The sequence below is a fragment of the Peromyscus maniculatus genome, chromosome 8, assembly GCF_049852395.1.
Source record: "Peromyscus maniculatus bairdii isolate BWxNUB_F1_BW_parent chromosome 8, HU_Pman_BW_mat_3.1, whole genome shotgun sequence".
Lineage (NCBI taxonomy): Eukaryota > Metazoa > Chordata > Mammalia > Rodentia > Cricetidae > Peromyscus > Peromyscus maniculatus.
Genome location: NC_134859.1, coordinates 38,603,830 through 38,624,664, shown reverse-complemented (window position 1 = coordinate 38,624,664; position 20,835 = coordinate 38,603,830). Strand labels below are relative to the sequence as shown.

The window sequence follows — 20,835 nt, the reverse complement described above, 5'->3', positions numbered from 1 at the left end:
CACACTTACTCAGAGTTACATCGAAATAAGGGAGCAAAGCAGTGCCAGACTCCAAACCAATAGTTGTAGTTCAATTGTAAAATTAATGGTCATTTGTTCTGAATAAAATGTTCTTAAATAGCTTTACATGGTGTCTCTTGGTTTGGATTTAAAATTTCAGTTTATCACTGTGGGTAAAGTTGGGTGTTATGAATGAATATATCAGTGTATTTTGGGCACTATAATTACAATTATAAGTGCATACATAAAAGTTCTCCAAACATTATATGGTAACTACTCAGATTACCTGGTAAAAGGTAGCAATCGAAAAGTTAGTGACTATTGGTATTTTTGTATGTTTTTTTGACACAGGGTTTCTCTGTGTAACAGCTCTGGTTGTCCTGGAACTTGCTTTGTAGACCTGGCCTTGAACTCAGAGAGATCCATCTGGCTCTGCCTCCTGAGTGCTGGGATTACAGGTTTGTGCCACTACTGTACGGCCTAGCTAAATTCTTAGCAATCATTATTTTACTTGACTCTCACAATCTAATAAGTATTAACAGATTCTACCAATATAGAAAGGTCATATGCTCAAAGGTATTAAAGCTGGGGCACAAATCTAGGTTGTCTGATATCAGAGTCAAAAAATGTCACATACACCTCACTAACATGAAAGAAACACAAACATTACCCATCAAATTGACATGTGTATTTATTGCACAAATTTCCCCTAGAACTGGGAGGTTATTATAATACAGGTGTACATTTGAGAAATGTATTCAGAACAAACAAGTATGTACATTTTGTATATTCATCATCTAAATAACTTAAGAGAAAGCAGAACATTCTCCTCATAAGACAGCTACCAGACACAGGCATTATGCAAATTGTTTTTAGTGATCATCTGCATTGTGTGTCAATTGCAACAAAAAGAAATCTGTACTAGTATGTTTATTGCACTTAATATTTTCAAATTCAAAGTTAAGACATATTAATAAATGCCAAGATATTTAAAATCAAATCAATTAGTTTACATATATGGAAAATTAGTTTTATTCCTATAATATAAAAGATCCCTTTTTAATTTCCCGTTACAATGAACAGGTGTTTTTAATATGTAGCACATATTTGTCTGTACCATTAAGTAGTTGAAAAAATTATTTTAAACAGGCCAAAACTCTTTTCACATTTATCACAGCCACACTGTAAAGAAGTAGCAGCTCATTCCTTGGGCTTTGAATAAGTAAAGAATATGATGATAAAGGTATTACAAACTCAGGATTCCTATAAGGACTAGTGAGTCTTTAAGAAACTATAGGCCTTTCCTTTCCAGCAAAGCTGAGTTTTGAGAATAATAGGTGCACAAGCCATTCACTTAATAAAGACTAGAATTACTAAGTGGTAATGAGAGATTTCAAATAGAACTATGAAAAGTTCCATGATTAAGAAAACATCCCAAAACATTATCTACCTGCTACATATTCTTCTGAGCCACAATCAAAAAATAATGTACAATGGCCATAGATGAACTTTTCCAGGTTCTAAATTCTGACAGACATCTACTCTCTGAATTTCAACAGAACACAGAGCAATCTCACTAACAAATGGGATACAAGGATGCCAAAGCAAACATATCTATACACTCTTTGGCAATAAGTCATTCATGGGAGACCCAGGTACTAACTGGAACCAGCTGACAGGACAAGGGCCAACTGCAGGCACCCTAATTTTGGGTTTATGTTCCATTAAAACAGTCTACTTATTCTTTTTTAGTTGGAATTCTCCTGAACACACATAAAGAGCAAGGTAAAATTGTGACCAGACACTATAAATTCAAGATTCTGAAGACTATAAACCACAGAAAATTTTCATTAATTACTGAAAATTTTAAATAGAAAGAATGGATGTGTTATAGTAAATGTATTCAGTAACTGAACAAGCGAGTAGGGCTCTTTTTGTGTTTTTTGTTTGTTTTTGAGCTAAATAATTTAGAATTAGTCAATGAAAATAGAAACCAACTTTAATTCTAGCATTATGTGTATCTTAGCCCACACAGGCAAAGAGTAAGCTATTCAAGTAAACTGAGGTAGTAGAGTATATTGAAAACATTATCTACCCACCTTTTTATTTACATTACTTACAAGAGTTTGGTTCCTTATTAGCCTTTCTTACAAGCAACAATCTACACTATATACAAAGACGACAACAAATGGTTAAGTGGAAAGCTTTGAAAAACAATCATTTTTTGAAAACAGGGAACACTTAGAGAAAAGAAAATTTTAAAGTTATTACTTCTATTGGTGTAAATTGAGGATTATTAGCAAATATTCTGCTCATATGGGTTCAATGGTCGATACTGAAATCAAAGTTTGTGGCCACCTGAGCACATTTTAAAAATATAGTATTATTTCTGTGGTTGCTTTGGTGCACTTTTTAATCTTAATTTTTATTTATTAAATTAATATGTAAATATCAAATAAGAATTAGCTCATTCTTATAAAACAAATGGTATAAAGTAGTATTCTTAGGGAATCTACAACCTTTAGCCTCAAAAAGATTGGCTTTAAATATATTTTAGAGTGTGTGAAACAGAAAATCATCAGAAGATAGTATTTCAACATTACATACAATACTAGATGAAAAAATATTTTTTAAAAAGGCATGTTTATCAATATTGTATTTCTATCCCTGCTTTTTTAAAAAAATAGATACATATGTACACTTGGATGGGCAACATGACATCTTCACTCATTGTGAGTTTCTTATAATTAACAGGTTGTTTAAAATACTTAAATAAACTAGAAATTAGTTGACCTGAACTGCAAAACAACAAATAAATCAAGGTCTTATAGAATTCTGTATCATAGAACTAAAAATTAAAAATTAGTGAAATGAAGATTTCTGATATTTGATCATGAGATAACTATTGCTATTCATAAGTTGTGACAACATTTTAGAGTTTGCATGAAATTCCTGGAGAGAAAATTCTAGTTTCACTTTAGCTTTTGCAAATGCTATTTGCCTTCCCCCCACACCAATTATTTGTTGCTTTAATTTCACTTGGTTGAAAATCTACCGCTACCCCGATGTCCAGTTAAAAATAAAAAGCCATCCAGTCTATGCAGACTGTGATACAACACAGCATGATAGAGATGACACATTCACACAGAAGCCTAATGGAGAAAACTAACACAAATAACAGAACAGCAACAACTCCACAGATACACACTGTGCTTGCCTCCTTGGTTTCTATTCAACTTTAAACCACAGTTAACCTCTAGGCATGTTAAAGGAGTATCTGAGCAACATATGGAGAATGGGTGCTTGCTACAGCAGCCAGAAGAGGAAGGTCACTGGATTCAATCCTGAAATAAAGAAAAGAAAACTCAGTTCAGGCTTTCTGTGTATCCAAAATATGAATCTTACATGCAATGATCACTTCTGCACTAATAATCCATCTCAGCATTTAAGGACTCACTCTGGCCAAAATGAAAAGGGGAAAGAGCTAAAGATAACAACACTTGGAAAATGTCACTAATAGTAGCACCATAGATTCAAGGGAAAAGAAGCTTCCAAATGCAAAGGAAACCAAGGCACAGACACTGGAAAGCACCACAGCTGACCTGTCATTTATCTAGGGACAGATGTGCAAGAAATATAATTTATTAGTAATAATAGTATGTGTGAGCTTTTAACCAAAAGTATTTCTATAATACATGCTATATAAGTAGTGGAAATTTCTTTAAAATACATCATACCACAAATTATTCAAAGCATGGTAGCAACAATCTGTAACCCTGCAGTAGGGAGACTGAGGGAAGAGAGTCACAAGTTTGAGGTTTAGCTAATCTACAAATTAAAGCCCTGCTTCAAAATAAACAAAAAATTAAGAACTCAAATAATTTTCAGAAAAAGAAAAATGGTCAATGCATTTAGAAAAAGTTAGATTTAACTTGTTAAGGAATTTAAAGAAAAAAAAATCATGCCAGCTCAGGAGCAAGAATTTTGAAAGTCTGCTACTAGTTTGGCTAATAAGTGATAGCTTCTTCGGCTTATGGGAGTTCAGACTGCAATTTCTAGACAGCATTTAGTGTTACCAAAATTATGTGTATAATTTAATGTGCATGTCCTTTAATCAAGCATTCTACTTCTAGGAGTAGAATTTATTTTACACAGGTCAAAAAATTTATTTTCATTTCAGCACTGGTTTATAACAGCAAAATATTATAAGCCATAAATTATAAAATGGAATGCTATACCACCATTAAAATGAGATCTATCAGTATGCATACATATAAAGAAATATTCAGGCTATATTAACTGCATGCTGCACACTGACAGAGTACAAATCAATTTCTACTTTTATACATTGTAAAATTCAGCAACAATAAACAATGTCAACAGTGTTTATGTTAGGGTTGAAGTTGAGGAAAAGATGATGGTAACTTTCCATTTTACACCAAATGTACCATTAGCTTGGTTTAAATGTACATTATTTTAAAATTAGTTTAATTTTTTAAGGTATGAATACAGGTATCACAGTCTCCTCTCGCTCTCTCTCCCCCTTCCCCACCTCTCTCCTACTTCCTAGGAAAATAAGATATTGTTACTGATTTTCCAAATACTGGAGAAACATTCTCTAAAAGCCTCATTGGAACTTGAACAAACTGTGGTATAGAATACAAACAGTACTGAAGTCAAAGTATTTAGAGTCATTCAAATTACTGTTCAGTCCTAATATGTGACAAAGGGCATGCTTATTTACAAAATTGGCCATTTCCAATTTGGATATTGCCTACACACCACAGAATAACTAAAACAATTGGGCATCATATATAACTCTGGTAGAGTATGTTCTTCTTATGTGTGAGGTTGTAGGGTAAATCCCCAGAATGGATGACAAAAAAAAAAAAGTTTAGACTTTAACTTGGTTTGTGATACACACTGGATTCTAAATGATTGACACTGATCCCTTTTCCTTTCATAGAAATTGAATTTAGGGGAAAAAATCTTTAACTCCTTAAACTAGAATTTTATCATGCACACAAACACAGAACAGAGAAAAGCTAATAGAATAAGGCTACATTATTCTTAGAAACCAACTTCCTTTTTCTCCTTAGTTAGCATTTCAGATAGCTGTTATTTTCCAGGGAGTAACCATAGAGTAGGTCAATATACTATAAAGATCATGGTGAGGAACAGTAACCTGCAGAAGAGAGCAAACACAAATCGAGCATCTTTACTTCCATCAGCTCATTTGAGAAGCAGGGCAGATGCTTTCAATAATGTATCTACAACAAATTTAATAAGTAAAACCTGAACACTTATTTTTTCTAAGATTAAAAATTCAGGTTTAATTCCCTCTGCCTATATTCTTGACAAAGTACAGGGATGGTGAAAGGGCCAATGCATCTATATTAGGGGTGATAGAACCTGCTTTTCTACGATACAGAGAAACCTGAACACTAGCAGTGCATAGCTTCTAATAAGAAAAAACACACAAAACCAAACAACAACAAAAAGCAGTTCTGAGGAACATGACAAGAGACACAGCAAAGCCGGAAAATAAACCATGAACATACCCAAGAACCACTCCTAGCTCCTTGACATGAACACGCATCTGTCCCCTCAGGTACTCCGACAGCATTTTGCTCTTGAAGTATAATTCCTGTAACCGGTCTTCAAGGTGCATTACACACTGCAGTTAGGGAAGAACCAAACTCTGTTAGAAAACTCATTCTCATTTTTTTTGAGTAATGTCAAATTTCTTGCCTTGTCGGGGAGAGGACATGAGGGATAACAACAGATTTTCGCTATATATTTGAGATGGCTTTGAATTCCCTACGCAGTTCAGGATGGCCTCAAATTCTTGGGCGCCATGCATATATTACAAGTATACACCACCACACCCAGCTAGCAAATTTCACAGCATCAAGTTTTACACAATTCCATTTGGTCATTCCAACATGAATAATATTCAGAAGAAATTAGGTATGCAGTTTTAGATGAAAAGAAGCATAAATCTGTTTCTCGTTAATATCAAAGATTAACTCCCAAGGCATTCTTCTTTTTAAACTGCAATAAAATTTACCATCTCAACCATTTTAAATGTACAATTCACTAGCATTTCAGATGTTGTACAGTGATCACTATTCATTTACAAGACTTTAAAAACATTTTAATTTCAAATCTGATATATATACTCATCTCAAATGAGCATATATATATTCATACATATATACATATTCTCTCTCTCTCTGAATAAAAAACTGTTTACAACAGTTCAAAGAAGGAACAGTAAGTAGACATTGCAGAATGAGGGGTTTTGTGTGTGTGTGTGTGTGTGTGTGTGTGTGTGTGTGTGTGTGTGTGTTTTGTTTTGTTTTGTTTTTGGCTTTTTGAGACAGGGTTTCTGTGTGTAGTTTTGGTGCCTGTCCTGGATCTTGCTCTGCAGACCAGGCTGGCCTCAAACTCATATAGATCCACCTGGCTTTGCCTCCCAAGTGCTGGGATTAAAGGCGTGTGCCACCACCGTCCAGTGCTGAATGAGTTTTATAACCTAAAATAGCAAAACTTTAAAATACCTATATTTTGTATTTTGCAATTAATTTATACATGTTTCCTAAAATAGATGCTTTCTCATACAATTGATATTACATATGTTTGAAGGGGAAAATGTGACTTTCAAGTAATAAACACTAAATTCCTTTCCAATGAAAAATCTGCCTGATAAAAAAAAAGCGCCTGATAAAAACTTGTTTTATAAGTCAGGTGGTAATAGTGCATGCCTTTAATCCCAGCACTAGGAAGGCAGAGGCAGATAAATCTTTGAGTTGGAGGTTAGCCTAGTCTACAGAGTGAGTTAAGTTCCAGGACAGCCAGAGCTACATGGAGAAACCCTGTCTTGAAAAAAACAAACCAACCAACCAAACAAACATACAAACAAAAAAACCAAAACAAAACAAAACCAAAAAACCAAAATTTGTTTTATTACAACTGAATGGATGTGGGGGTTCATCAACTGTCTTGTGGTATGTATCTCATCCATAATTCTTGTTTAGGTTAAAAATGCCTTAAGAAAATGTTAGCTGCAGAATATGTATATATAAAACAGACAATACAATTTACCTTATTAACTGTTATTCATTTTTTTTTTTTTTTGAGACACAGTTTCTCTGTGTTAATAGCTCTGGATGTCTCGGAACTCGATTTGTAGACCAGGCTGGCCTTGAACTCACAGAGATCCATCTGCCACCGCCTGGCTTTTATTTATGTTTTTTAATTGGAGATGAGGTCTGGTGTATACCAGAGTACCTGAAAACTTGCTATAAAGTCCAGGCTGACCTTGAATTTCGATTCTGCCTCTGCCAGCTAAATACTGACATTATAGGCAACACCACTCTTGGTTTAAGAGGTGCAGGGGATCAAACCTAGGGCTTTGTGCATGGGTGGCAGGCAAACATTCTACCTGGGCTGTCCAAACATATCCCCTGCCCCAATACAGAACATTTTCAAATATGTAGTTGAGTGACATTAAGAATATCTACAATGTACAACTAAAACCACCATTCACTTGAGAATTTCTTTGCATCACAAACTCTTTACCCAACAATAACTTCTCCTTCCCTCCTTCCTCGCTCTAGTAACTACTAGTCTAGAGATAAACTATAAAACTTACAAGAAAGCAAAGAGGAAAACGTCTGTGAGATAAAATGAGAATGGCAAAGTGATTCTTTAAACATACACCAAAAACACAGGCAACAAAAATTTTAGCTCTTAAGTACAGATCTTTCATCCAAGTTGAGCTCATTTTTAAATATGGCATAAAATAAGGACTCAAGAACATTGTTTTTTAAATGTGGCTGTCCTTTGTTGTAAATACTTTTCCTTGTTGACTGTGCTCTTGGCACTGTTACTAAAACCAATCCTATATGAGAAGGTTTAATTCTGGGCTCTTCAATCTGTAATGAATGAAGAATGAATCTGTCTATATTCTGGTCTTTATGCTACTACCACCATGTTTTGACTATAGCAGCACTCTAAGTTTTGAAATTAGGAAGTTTGACCTCTCTAATTTCTACTGCTGTTGTTTTTTAAAATAGGGTCTCCTCCTATGTAGCTCAGATCGTCTCGGAATTTACAGGCATGTGCCACCATGCTTGGCCACTTTCCTTTCAAAATTACTTTGGCTCTTTGGGTTCCCCTGATCTATATGACTGGATTAAATTTTTTGGTTTGATTTTTTTTATTTTATTATATAGATGTTTGCTTGCACATATGTATGTGTACATGTGCATGCTGTACCCACAGAGACCATCAGATTCCCTGGGGCTGGAGTTACAGATGATTGTGAGCCACCATGTAGCTACTCAGAGTGGAGCTCAGGTCCTCTACAAGACCAGCCAGGGCTCTTAACTACTAAGCCATCTCTCCAGCCCCAGGTTTTCAATTCTTGAAAAATCTTTCATTAGGATTTTGATAGGGATACTATTCAATTTGTATGTCAGTTTGGGAAGTAATGACAATATTAAGTCTTCCAACTGTGGGTCCAGACAAGCATAGGGACAGAAAGGTGAGCTCTTCTTTCTCTGGCAAGAGTAGCCTGAGTTGTGTTGTGAGGCAGGTCATTTGATACATATGACGGAACAGTAGTGGGGCAAAAGTCTACTAATGTTTAGAGTGGCCATTAACTTGAAGCAAAAGAACCCTAAGTTTTCCAATTCTCAGACTTGGATGTTTCCATTATTTCTGCTTCTTCTACCTCATTTCTATAATGCTTTCCAGCTACAACTACTTTTCTTGGTTACATTTCTTTCTAAGCAATATTTTTACTGTTTTAAGTGGAAATGTTTTTTCCCCTCCCCACTTGGAATTTTCTTTTTAATGAGACAGGACAATTTTGAACTCAGTATGTAGCTGAAGCTGGCCCTGAATCCTTCATCCTCTTGTCACTGGTGTGCTCACAATGCTTCATTTTCATTTCAGTTTGCTCACAGTTAGGATATAGGACATCTTAACTTTACACGTTTTTTTTCTCCTGCAAATTCTATCAATTTTTCTCATGAAATGCGTTTTCTAGATCATGTCATCTGCAAATAGAAATAAAGTCTATCTTCCTTTCCAATTTTGGAGTATTTTATTTCTGGTTTTGCTTAGTTGTTCTCACTAGAACCTAAGTACCATGCTGGAGTTCAAGTGGTGAAAATAGGTTTCTTCAACACTAATCATGGAGGACACTCTCAGGCTTCTGACACTGAGCAATGCTGATGGGTGTTTGTCACACTGATACAGAGAGCTTTTGAGAACTTTATTTTACAGTTCTCTTAACATGACAAAGAATGAGCCCTCAAAGTGGGAGAAGGTATCAAGAGGCTATCACTGTCACAAAGTGAAATTATTCAAAGTCCTGACATGATGATGGGAGTCTGAAATGACATCCTACACAAACCAGGAGTACTGAATGGACATACTGCATGTGATCAAAAATCTGGCTGCTGAAGTCAGAGTGTACAAAATTAAGTGCATCCCTTTCTTTCTTAGCCCACAGATGGCCTTAGTAATAGATCATCTCATATTCCTGAAATGGAGAAATCCATTATGTGGGTACATGTACTGCTGGGTTCTAGAGAGGGCTCTTTCTGAATGATGGACAGCTGCTTTCTGTCTTCTCACATGGTACAGCTAGAACAATCTTAATTTCTTTCCTCCTTAGTAGACCACTAGTCTTCTCACATGAACCAACACTCAAGACTTAAACAACCTTAATTAATGATCTAATCTAACCCTCCAAAATATCCCAGCTCTAGATTCTATCTCTACAATGGATGGAGGAGGAAGAGGATAAATATTCACTATAATGCCTCTTTGATCAAAGCAATGATAAAAGCTAGTAAGAATATTTAGTATGTGTATACAGTATGCCAAGTTCACTTAGCAGAGTACTCAAAGTCATTCAAGCCTTATATATACTTACAAAGTTTGGAGACAAGTTATGTTTATAAAGCTGAAGAGTGGAATGAAGCAGGTTGGAAACAAGACTAGAAACCAACACTTCCTTTCCCAATTTATTATCAGTCACTCGTCTCTGACTGCTGGCAATCTGAACAGTCCATTTATCCATATCAGCTATTATACAGACAGCTTCTGCTATTGGTTCATCCAACACTGGATGCTGGAAAGAAAAGAATTCAGTCTATGATAAGCAAGTTTTCAAAAGCAATGTAAGTAGAAAAAATCAATTAATAAAAAAAGCAGAAAAATATATTAAATATTACCAATGAATCCTCGATAGAAAATGGAATAATTAATAACAAATACATTGAAGTACTTTATGCATATACTTTGTATTCATCAATAAATCTTTGTGCCCTTAAATCTAGAGTGGAATGTTCCCCAGTCTTTTTGATCAGTTACTTATGCCAGACAACTAGAAGAAAACAGTTCTTAGTTTAAAAAGGCTAAATCTTTCCAAATAAGACAGGCCTTTTTCTTTCTTTTTTGACAGAAATTTACTTGCACAAATGAGACAAGTGTAAAATTTTCTTATATCAGCCATCAACATGCCTCAGAACCACAGGTGTGATTTGGTGATGCCATGAAATACATTATTGCCTCTGTACATTAACTTTTCTATTTTGCCAGGACATGTAGGCAGAACATAGATATATGTTTAAAGGAGAACAAGTCCACATGTACTAACTTGACTAATCAAGCTTGACTGTGAAAAGTACAAAGGATTTCTTCTATTCAATGTATCTTCATCTTACTTAATACCATTATCACACAGTATTTTCATACTTACAACAGTAAAAAATAATATTTTAATTGACTGTCTTAGTTTGCTTTCTATTGCTATAATAAAAACCATGGCAAAAGAATATATTTAAGTTTACAGTCATAATCCATTATAAAGAAAAGTCTGGACAGGAACTTGAGGCAGCAATTGAAGCAGAGACCATTGAGGACACTGCTTAATGGCTTGCTCAGTCAGCTTTCTTATACAACACAGGGCCACATATGCCCAGGGGTAGCATCACCCACATGTGGGCTTGGCCCCCCCACATCAATCATTAATCAAGAAAATACATCACAAACTTGTCTACAGGACAATCTGATAGAAATAATTCCTTAATTGAGGTTCCTTCTTTCTAGATGACCCTAGCTTATATCAAAGGAACCATAATAACAAAACAAACAAATAAACATTAGTACACTGACATATAGGTAAAAGGCCATAAGGCGGAAGGCTCTACTTTTTGACTTCCCTTAGGGGAAGTCAAATCCTTTATACCATGGATTAAAAATAGAAATTAAGTATACAGTATACCTATCAGTAATATAGTCCTACAATGCTAAATACTTCACTATATTTTATTATTTATATAGGTTATGGACATTTTTTAAAAAAACAAAAACAAAACCTATGGCCAAAAAGAAGAGCAACAAAAACAAGAGTAAATGGCCTGACTTTTACCATCACAATGATTGCTAAGCCAGATTTGCTCCTACATGATCCCAAGTTGAGGATGTTGGCATCCTCAACATCCATCTCTTTACCCAGTTAATGAACAACCACCTGAATAGCATTCTTTTCTAAACAGTAGACATGGAAGGTATTACTATTTAAAAAAGAGTAAAATAAAAATCTAGTTACAGATCAATCAGCAATTACTGGAGATGTAGAAGAGAGAACACTTCAATGTACATAAGAACTGCAGGTAAGACAGGAGAGGAACATAGACAGTTCCTTAGGAAGAAACATTGTAAGAAGGCCTCAAGTAAATGCATTTGGATAAATTTTTGAGAAATAATATTGAAAAATGGGGGAGAAAAACAGGAAATAAAAAGGCTGGAGAGAGCAAGGCAGGCTGGCACATACCTGTTACCTTAAAACTCAAGACTAAGAATTGAAAATTTTAGGTCAGTTTGAACTATTCAGCAAGACCAAAAATCAAAATCACACAAACCCTCAAACTACCAGCACAATAAAAATGAGCAAACAAACACTATTACCACCATAACGAAAAGCCAATGACTTAGAATAGAAGGAGTTTCCACAGCTGAAAAGGGTATCTATCTATAAGGACCCTATCAATAATATCCTAATAGTGAAAGACTCAACGGTTCCCTCCTAAATATCTATCTACAAGAACCCTATCAATAATATTCTAATAGTGAAAGACCCAATGGTTTCCTCCTAAATATCTATCTACAAGAACCCTATCAATAATATTCTAATAGTGAAAGACCCAATGGTTTCCTCCTAAATATCTATCTACAAGAACCCTATCAATAATATTCTAATAGTGAAAGACCCAATGGTTTCCTCCTAAATATCTATCTACAAGAACCCTATCAATAATATTCTAATAGTGAAAGACCCAATGGTTTCCTCCTAAATATCTATCTACAAGAACCCTATCAATAATATCCTAATAGTGAAAGACTCAATGGTTCCCTCCTAAATATCAATCTACAAGAACCCTATCAATAATATCCTAATAGTGAAAGACTCAATGGTTCCCTCCTAAATATCTATCTACAAGAACCCTATCAATAATATCCTAATAGTGAAAGACTCAATGGTTTCCTCCTAAATATCTATCTACAAGAACCCTATCAATAATATTCTAATAGTGAAAGACCCAATGGTTTCCTCCTAAATATCTATCTACAAGAACCCTATCAATAATATTCTAATAGTGAAAGACCCAATGGTTTCCTCCTAAATATCTATCTACAAGAACCCTATCAATAATATCCTAATAGTGAAAGACTCAATGGTTTCCTCCTAAATATCTATCTACAAGAACCCTATCAATAATATCCTAATAGTGAAAGACTCAATGGTTTCCTCCTAAATATCTATCTACAAGAACCCTATCAATAATATTCTAATAGTGAAAGACCCAATGGTTTCCTCCTAAATATCTATCTACAAGAACCCTATCAATAATATCCTAATAGTGAAAGACCCAATGGTTTCCTCCTAAATATCTATCTACAAGAACCCTATCAATAATATTCTAATAGTGAAAGACCCAATGGTTTCCTCCTAGGATAAGGAGCAAGACAATACAATCTTCTGTCACCTGTTCTTTCCATGCAACACTGGACAGATTTAACCCAATATAATCAAGACTGGAGTGGAAAATGTAACACTGTCCACTGATGACATAAATAGTGGGTAAGAACTCGAAGGATTCTATATGAATAACACAACTAGTAAGAGCTTAGGAAAGCTACAGAATAAAGGGTAAACATAAAAGATCAATTGTATTTCTATATATAAGCAAAAATCTGACAAGGAAATTAAGAAATACTCTCTTAAGCAAGGCAATCGTGGTACACAACTTTAATCCCAGAGCTCAGGAGGTAGAGGCAGGCAGATCTCTGAGTTTCAGGACAGCCTGGTCTAAAGAGTGAGTTCCAGGACAGCCAGGGCTACACACACACACACACACACACACACACACACACACACACACACACACAAAACAAACAAAACAAACAAACAAACAAACAAACAAAAACATGTCTTGAAAGACAGAAAAACAACAACAAAGAGAAATACTCTTTTGGATATATCAAATTGATGCTATGAGTATCTAAAATATTTCCTATTTTTCAAATTTCCATTTGGTACATTCCTAAAATTCAATTCTTGTCTTCTTCACAATGGTAAATATAATGACGCAGGTGCTATATATGAGGTGATGGATTCAGAGAACAGTGACTATGTTATATGGTCACAGCTTAGCTACAATTAACATACAAGGAAGTCTGGGTTGTAATAGAGTAATAGAGTTTGCTTTAAGTATATTCAGAAGCTGTGAGGGTATCTCACCTGCACAGCATGAGACAAATCTGACACCAGGCATTGACGGAGCTTCTCATCGCTTCCAATTCCTTGAAGAACAAAGTCAGGAACGTAAGATGAGCAGTAGCCACCCAGCAAGGATCTTCCAAAGTTGGCAATGTTAGGCTGAACAGCACTCACTTCAATTAACTTTGACCTGAAAAAAAGAGGACCAAGGAGGGAAATTTAGTTAAATAATAAAACACCTTTTACTAGTGGCAGAAGATGGGGTGGGGAAGGTTATGAACTCTACTAGTCTGTCTTTCCAGTATCTTTGCTTTTTATAAACTATATATAGAGTAAAATTAGCTTTATATAAAAACTGGCCTAAGCACTAAAATAGACCACAAAATACTGTTCTCTCCTGGAGGAGGCCTGAAGAACACAGCTCTTTTATAACAGACTTTAGGAGACTATCCTTTAAAAACATTTGTAGCCAGGTGGTGGTGGTGCACACCTTTAATCCCAGCACTTGGGAGGCAGAGGCAGGCGGATCTCTGTGAGTTCGAGGCCAGCCTGGTCTCCAAAGCGAGTTCCAGGAAAGGCACAAAGCTACACAGAGAAACCCTGTCTTGAAAAACCAAAAAAGAAAAAAAAAAGAAAAAAACATTTGTAACACATTCCTAACAAAATCAGATTATGAAAATCACTGTGTAAAACAAAGTACCTAAATAATCTAGGTCTGTAACATTCCAAAGCAGGGATAGTCTTCTTGCATACTTGACCTCAAATACATATTCCCTCTTTGTCTTAGCTAAATTTATTTATTCCCTACCACCTCAAAGATTCTTTCTAAGTGCCAGGCTTGTCATAGGCCCACTTTGGGATGTATATATGCACAACTCACTCCAAAATGGTTTGAAAACTAAGCAGAGACCAATTTCCTACATTTCACTTATATTGTTTAATGTCTCTCTGATGCCTTCACAAGGGGCTGATGTGAGGAATAGTCTTTAATTCTCCCTATGAGAGGCATAATGACATTAAAAATTATTTTATTAATCATTATTTTGGATGTAGGTGCATGAAGTCAGTGGACAACCCTTGGGAGTCAGTTCCTTCTTTCTACTGTGGGTTTCCGGGTCAAACTCAGATCATTAAGCTCATACAGCAGGTGCTTTTTACTGTGAAGCCATCTTGGAGCCTTAACCTCTTTTTAAAGTTAGTTACTGCCAATCTCTAGAGACTGGCTAAACAAAACAAAGTGTATTTTTCAACAGGAGTTGTTTCAGGTGGAAACTTTCTACTTACCCAGGAAAAGGTATTTCATCCTCTTCTGCCCAGTCTTCCTGCTCCCCTCCACAGTAACTGCCAACTTGTCTCCTTATATCAGGACCAGTGTCTTCACTCTCACTATCTCCAAGGGCACTATCTGAACTTTCATTTCTTGGAATGTCCCATTCAGTTCCTACAGCATTTTTTTTCTCTGAACTCTCTTTATCCCCATGGGGGACAAGAATAGAGAGGGAATCTCTTTGGTCCTGCTGAGGAAAGCAGGCATTACATGAATCTTGATGAACGGTTTCTATACATTTACAAAGCTCACTTTTCTGTTTGTTATTTTTTGTATACAATCTTTTTGGGAACTCTAACATACAGCAATACTCTTTATTATCTGTACTTGTCTTAACAGGAACATCATCAATAGTCCTAGTTTCAATTGAATCATCATTAAAATATTCATCAAACAAGCTCATGCTTTCTGGGTCTGAATGATTCCAACAAGGAAGCTTACAGGACTCTCCAGAAACCATGTTCTGTGCACCAGACTCTGCAGATTGGTCCTTAGTTATTTTACTTTCTTGATGCTTATCAGTCACCCCTCTGTCTTCCTTCAGTGGTTTGCTATGATGTCTATTAATCTGATCCACCACGGCCTGACTCCGAAGTTCAGTATCTGAATCAGGTGACATAGAATCTCCAATCAAGAAAGTAACTTTTGTCTGAGTTACCTCACAGGAAAATGCACTAGGCATAGTCTTATCTGGAGGTTTCTTTTCCACAACTATCCCTGTGGATCTCATCGATGTGCCTGTGTGATTATCTGAATCCAGTAATTCCTTACTCTGCCAGGATTCTTCTGTTGGCTCCAAGCCTGTCTCTGACAACACACATTTGTCTGCTGGAGCAGATCCTGTACAAACAACTGTCTCTAACTTGGTGTCAAGGCAAGTTCTTAATTTATCTCTGTACTGTTTAATATCAACAGCATTTTCTTCTTGGCAGTCAGGAGGAGAGATCTTTTGGCATTCATCTGCAATTCCCAGCAATTCCTTAGAGTTGTCTTGAATATCTTCTCTCTCTGGTTGTGACACATTCTCTGTACTTTGCCCAAGGAGTGGATGACTGCAGTATTTACAGTTACAGTTAGGAGTTCTTGTCTCTTCTGACTCTTTAAAGAGCAAACTGCTTTTGTTTCTATGCATTGTGATTAGCACATACTCGGATTCCTCTATTTCCCCTTTCTCTAAAGTGGTAGTAATCACCGTGCCTGGCATAACAATGGCTTCATCTTCTCCACTTTCTAAAAGATGGGTTTCTTGAAGTTCAGAGCATCTAATGAAGTAAGTAAGAAAATAAAGCAGCCTCTGGACCAGATCTTGTCGTTTGCCAACTACCACAGTCCTTGCTAACCGTACAGGAGAACCAATAGCGCCATATAAATCTCCTGCAATAAAAAGACCAATTAATAAACACAGAGCTAAACAGTCTTTCAATTATGAGAAACCTTCTCATACAAGTTCAGATTTTACTCTTAAGTTCTTTAAAAGATGCCTGACTATTAAAGAAAGTAGGGTAAGATGTGTGGTTTTAACCAGGGAGAAAGGTGAATGCAGGGGCTTTTCTAGCTGTGTTCTTAAACAGCTGCTGTAGTTTTAAAACCTCAATAGTTAGTTCTCAAAGTCAAACTTACTGAGAATATTCTCCACACTAGATGTCACACAAAGGACCTTTATTTGGTGAAGTCTGTTATAAAGGAGGCCATAGTCAAATGCAGAAAGGAGAAAGCACAGTATCTGCTACAGGCGTGAAAGGAGAGGGACAGTAATGGCATGGAGTACAGCAGAAGGAGTCAGCACACATTTTTGTATTTGTACTATGGCTCAAATCAAACCTATAACCCAAGTGCAAAACAAGAACTCAAAAATAAATAAAAACACATCAATATAAATCCCTTTTACAAGTTTTCAATATGTACATTTAAAACTCTGTACTTTCATGTTATAAAACAGGCATACCTTTTGAAAGAACAAACATGAATCTTAAGTAAATATGTGCCACAGACAGGACTGTGGTAAATGTTCTCCTCTGGATAATAAATGGGCTCAAATATCCCAACATCACCACTCCAAAATAATCCTTCCAATTCTCACTAAATAGCCAATGAACAGAAACTGCTGTGACCTGGTGAGTCTGTCACAGCAGCTCTTGCCTGATTCTCCTAGCTTCATCTTCTTAAAGTTATCCTTTGTATGGTGTTCTCTAAAGCCCTCACCTAAACTTCAATACACCACAGTTTTACACTTTAATGTTCAGAATCCCTGTGTACAGTGCTCAGTCTTCTTTATCTCTTCCAGCACAGAGCCTCTCATCCAGGTTTACTCAACTGTGTAAAGATCAAACTCCCCTTCCTAGACTACCAGTCAGCTTTCATTTCACTTCAATTTATTAATTGTATGATCATTATTGTGAGAATACATGCTGCTGATGGTATCTGACTGCTAACCTCTTGAGATGAAGATAAAATTATTCATCTAGCTTTACATTCCCTTATTCTCTTTTCACAGGGCCTTAGGTACAACTATGCACTCAGAAATAACCAGAATTTGACACTGACTTCACAGATCCATAGTTAATAATATTTAGAGCAGGAATTAGCATGTACCTTCTTCCATTCTACCTACAGTTCTTTAACTCTAAAGAATGGGAGCAAGCCTAAGACAACAGGACAATTTAGCAGACGTGAAAGGACAAGTATCAGAGAGACACTTTAGAATAAAGCTGACAAAAGAAAGGTCTATAGTCAGTTTTTGCTTAAAAGTAAGTTTTAAGTTTATATACAATATACAATGTTCAGACTACATACCAAGTTGTGCCCAAAGAGGGTTATATGGATGAGTTTTTGCCAACATGCCCACACTCTGAGAGGAATGTTTTTCTAAAAATATTTTTATAGGTGGCTGTCCATTTGGCATGACTGTTGGAACCCAGGCAAGATGATTGGTCAAAACTGCAGTAATGAGAGCTGGCAAGAATCTGAAAACAAAATGTATCCTATTATATTCCAATCCACACTCATGAAACTTTAAATAAAATGTTTTGGTAAACAATGAAAGTGGGTATTGTAAAGTGTCTGAACTACATTTATAAAAAGGGGGGAAGAAAAGACAAGTACACCCACCAAGATGGAGGGAAAAAATTGTTTCCTCGAAGAGCGATTCGAACAATGAAAATTTTCAGATTACGATTACAAAACAAAAAAGGCCTTTTACTTAAACCATGAATCCTTTTCAGTATTTAATCTGTCTACTTCACTAAAGAATCGATGAACAGGTCCTTAATTTTCAAATTTATACATCAGTAATCTACTGAGTGGGAAAAAATAGTAGTAACCTTTAACATTAGAGAGGATTAAAACATCTGACCCGGGGCTGGAGGGATGGCTCAGAGGTTAAGAGCACTGACTGCTCTTCCAGAGGTCCTGAGTTCAATTTCCAGCAACCACATGGTGGCTCACAACCATCTGTAATGAGATCTGGTGCCCTCTTCTGGCCTGCAGTCATATATGTTGTATACATAATAAATAAAACAAAAAAACAAACAAACAAAAAAAACATCTGACCCACCACGTGGATTCTCCAGGCCTGATGAACAGTAAGAAGAAAACTAGGACACAATAGCCTACTGACTGTCTAACAGCAAGTCCTCAAGCACTCTGACCCAGTGAGCCTGCTGCTCACTGAAGCACAGCTGATTTCTACTTTTCATTAGTGTTTGAGAAAAGTGTCCTTGTCACTCTGAAGAAAATAAAATTCTGACACTGGAATCTGAGTGCTTCCTTACATTTTTAAAACTTTTTTTAATGAAACAAAAAAATCATAAATGAATGCAATTCACATACACAAAAAGTTTAGAATCCTCAGGGAATTCTGTAACATATCTGGAATTGTAATTAAGCATAAAGACAGTTTTATTACTTTTTGTTCATAAAGTTCTGTGGTGCTCTTCCATGTCCCATCATTGAATCATCTTAGCATAGTTTGATTATCAATAAGAAATAATTATAGGGGCTGGAAAGATGACTCAGCAGTTAAGAGCACTAGCTGCTCTTCCAGAGGACCTGGATTTATTCCAGCACCCACATGGCAGCTCACAGCTATCTCTAACTCCAGGATCCAACACCCTCACAAAGACATACATATAGGCAAAACACTGATGCACATAAAACAAATAATTTTTTTAAAAAAGAAATTATAAAGACAATGAGTTATCCTAATTCTATAATTAAGTTTGCTTTCAATGCAGATATATAGTTATAGTAAAATAACATATAACTAAATAAATAAAGCAAACCATACTGATTTTTGGAGGCATTTTCCATTAGAAAAGTGAATTCCTTCATGAAACGATGGCAAAGCTGGTTCTTTTCTGGAGTTCCTGACATCATTGTAAGCCAGACAGGTTCCCCAATTCTTGGCATTGTGTAAAGATTACAAATTGTTGTTCTGAAAAGAAGAAGGCACATTGTAAAATTTATGGTTCTCCAAATAACATACTCTTAGAGGCTTACTGCCAGCTTCAAGGATTCACACCTAGATTATTAGAGCTTCTGAGGGAGGAAAGAAAAAAGAAGTCGCCTTTTCTTCTTTGCCATCAGCTATTAGCGTGGGGAGTGTATTCTTAGGTGAAGGGGAAATATGCTGGCTCTGGCCCTGGTGCTGACCCTTCCCCCACTAATAGTGCCCTTAGAGCACATTATTTTCCTACTTTGGACACCAGTTTCTTCCATCTCTAAGACCAAAGGATAATTCTAGGTACTTTCTAGAGCCCTTTTCTACCCTACAGTTCCAAAATACATATTCTATTTAAGTCAACTGCAAAATATCAGCACATACAAAAAAACAGCTACCCATCTACCTAAACACACTAGTGTGGGTCACTGGGCTAGCTGTTAGTAAGCTCCAAGAGGACGAGAATGCCAAACACATATGGTCTCTTCTATGTTCTCTACTTTCTGTAGTTTTTCCTTAGATCAACACAAGGAAAGACTTCTGCACAATCACTATCGTGCTTTCCTAGATGTCCTGTGACATACTCTATCCTAAAGCCCTCAAAGCATATTTGTCAATTCTTTTCCTTTGATGTAAGTATCTATTCAACCAAATCCTGTCTATTCACTAACCAGCTCTGTAGAAGCTGAGTTTTAGAAGCTTTAGAAACAAGTAAATGTGACAACTACACAACAGTGTTCTTCCTTCCATTCTCTACACAACATTCTCAAGCACAGCTTCTAGCTTTGATAGAATTGCTCTACATTAGCAATGTCTGTGCAATAACCACACGAGGTAACAGAGCCATTAGGACATGAGTTCCAAGACTGAGGAACTGAATTAAGTTGTAGTAAATAGCCTCATGTGACTTTAGGCACAAACTGTATTCAGTAGTACAGCTCTAGAAAGAAAGCTCTTTGAAATTTTTCAAAAATTCTATTACCTGTCTCAGTAAACTTCTCTAACACTTAGAATCTAAAAAAGGAAACTATTTTGCCCATACATTTTTCATTTAATTAAAACATAATTTATCATTATTCAGAAAGAAAGAGGAAGAGAGAGAGGGAAAGAAACAGAGAGTGCCATAACACATGTATGAAGGTCAGAAGACAACTTCTGGGAGTTGGTTCTAGCTTTCCACCTTGGTGATATAGGGTCTCTATTGTTTCTACTATGCTGCATAATCCAGGCTAGCTGGTCCACTAGCTTCCAGTTAATTATACTTTC

The 20,835-nt window shown here is 35.9% G+C and overlaps 1 protein-coding gene across 2 annotated transcripts in view; it reads right to left on the bottom strand.

Moving 5' to 3' along the window:
- Positions 1-673: 673 nt before the first annotated feature.
- The window catches only part of Fnip1 (folliculin interacting protein 1), an 88,278-nt gene continuing 68,116 nt past the window's right edge, over positions 674-20,835 (bottom strand). For both annotated transcript variants that reach the window (XM_006984860.4, XM_006984861.4), the window contains 7 exons: positions 19,417-19,563; positions 17,925-18,094; positions 15,089-16,505; positions 13,826-13,994; positions 9,953-10,150; positions 5,562-5,677; positions 674-3,344 (listed from right to left, as the gene is read on the bottom strand). In XM_006984860.4, the coding sequence (XP_006984922.1) occupies positions 3,266-3,344; positions 5,562-5,677; positions 9,953-10,150; positions 13,826-13,994; positions 15,089-16,505; positions 17,925-18,094; positions 19,417-19,563 (2,296 nt within the window). In that variant the 3' untranslated portion in view covers positions 674-3,265. The remainder of the gene's footprint in view (positions 3,345-5,561; positions 5,678-9,952; positions 10,151-13,825; positions 13,995-15,088; positions 16,506-17,924; positions 18,095-19,416; positions 19,564-20,835) is intronic.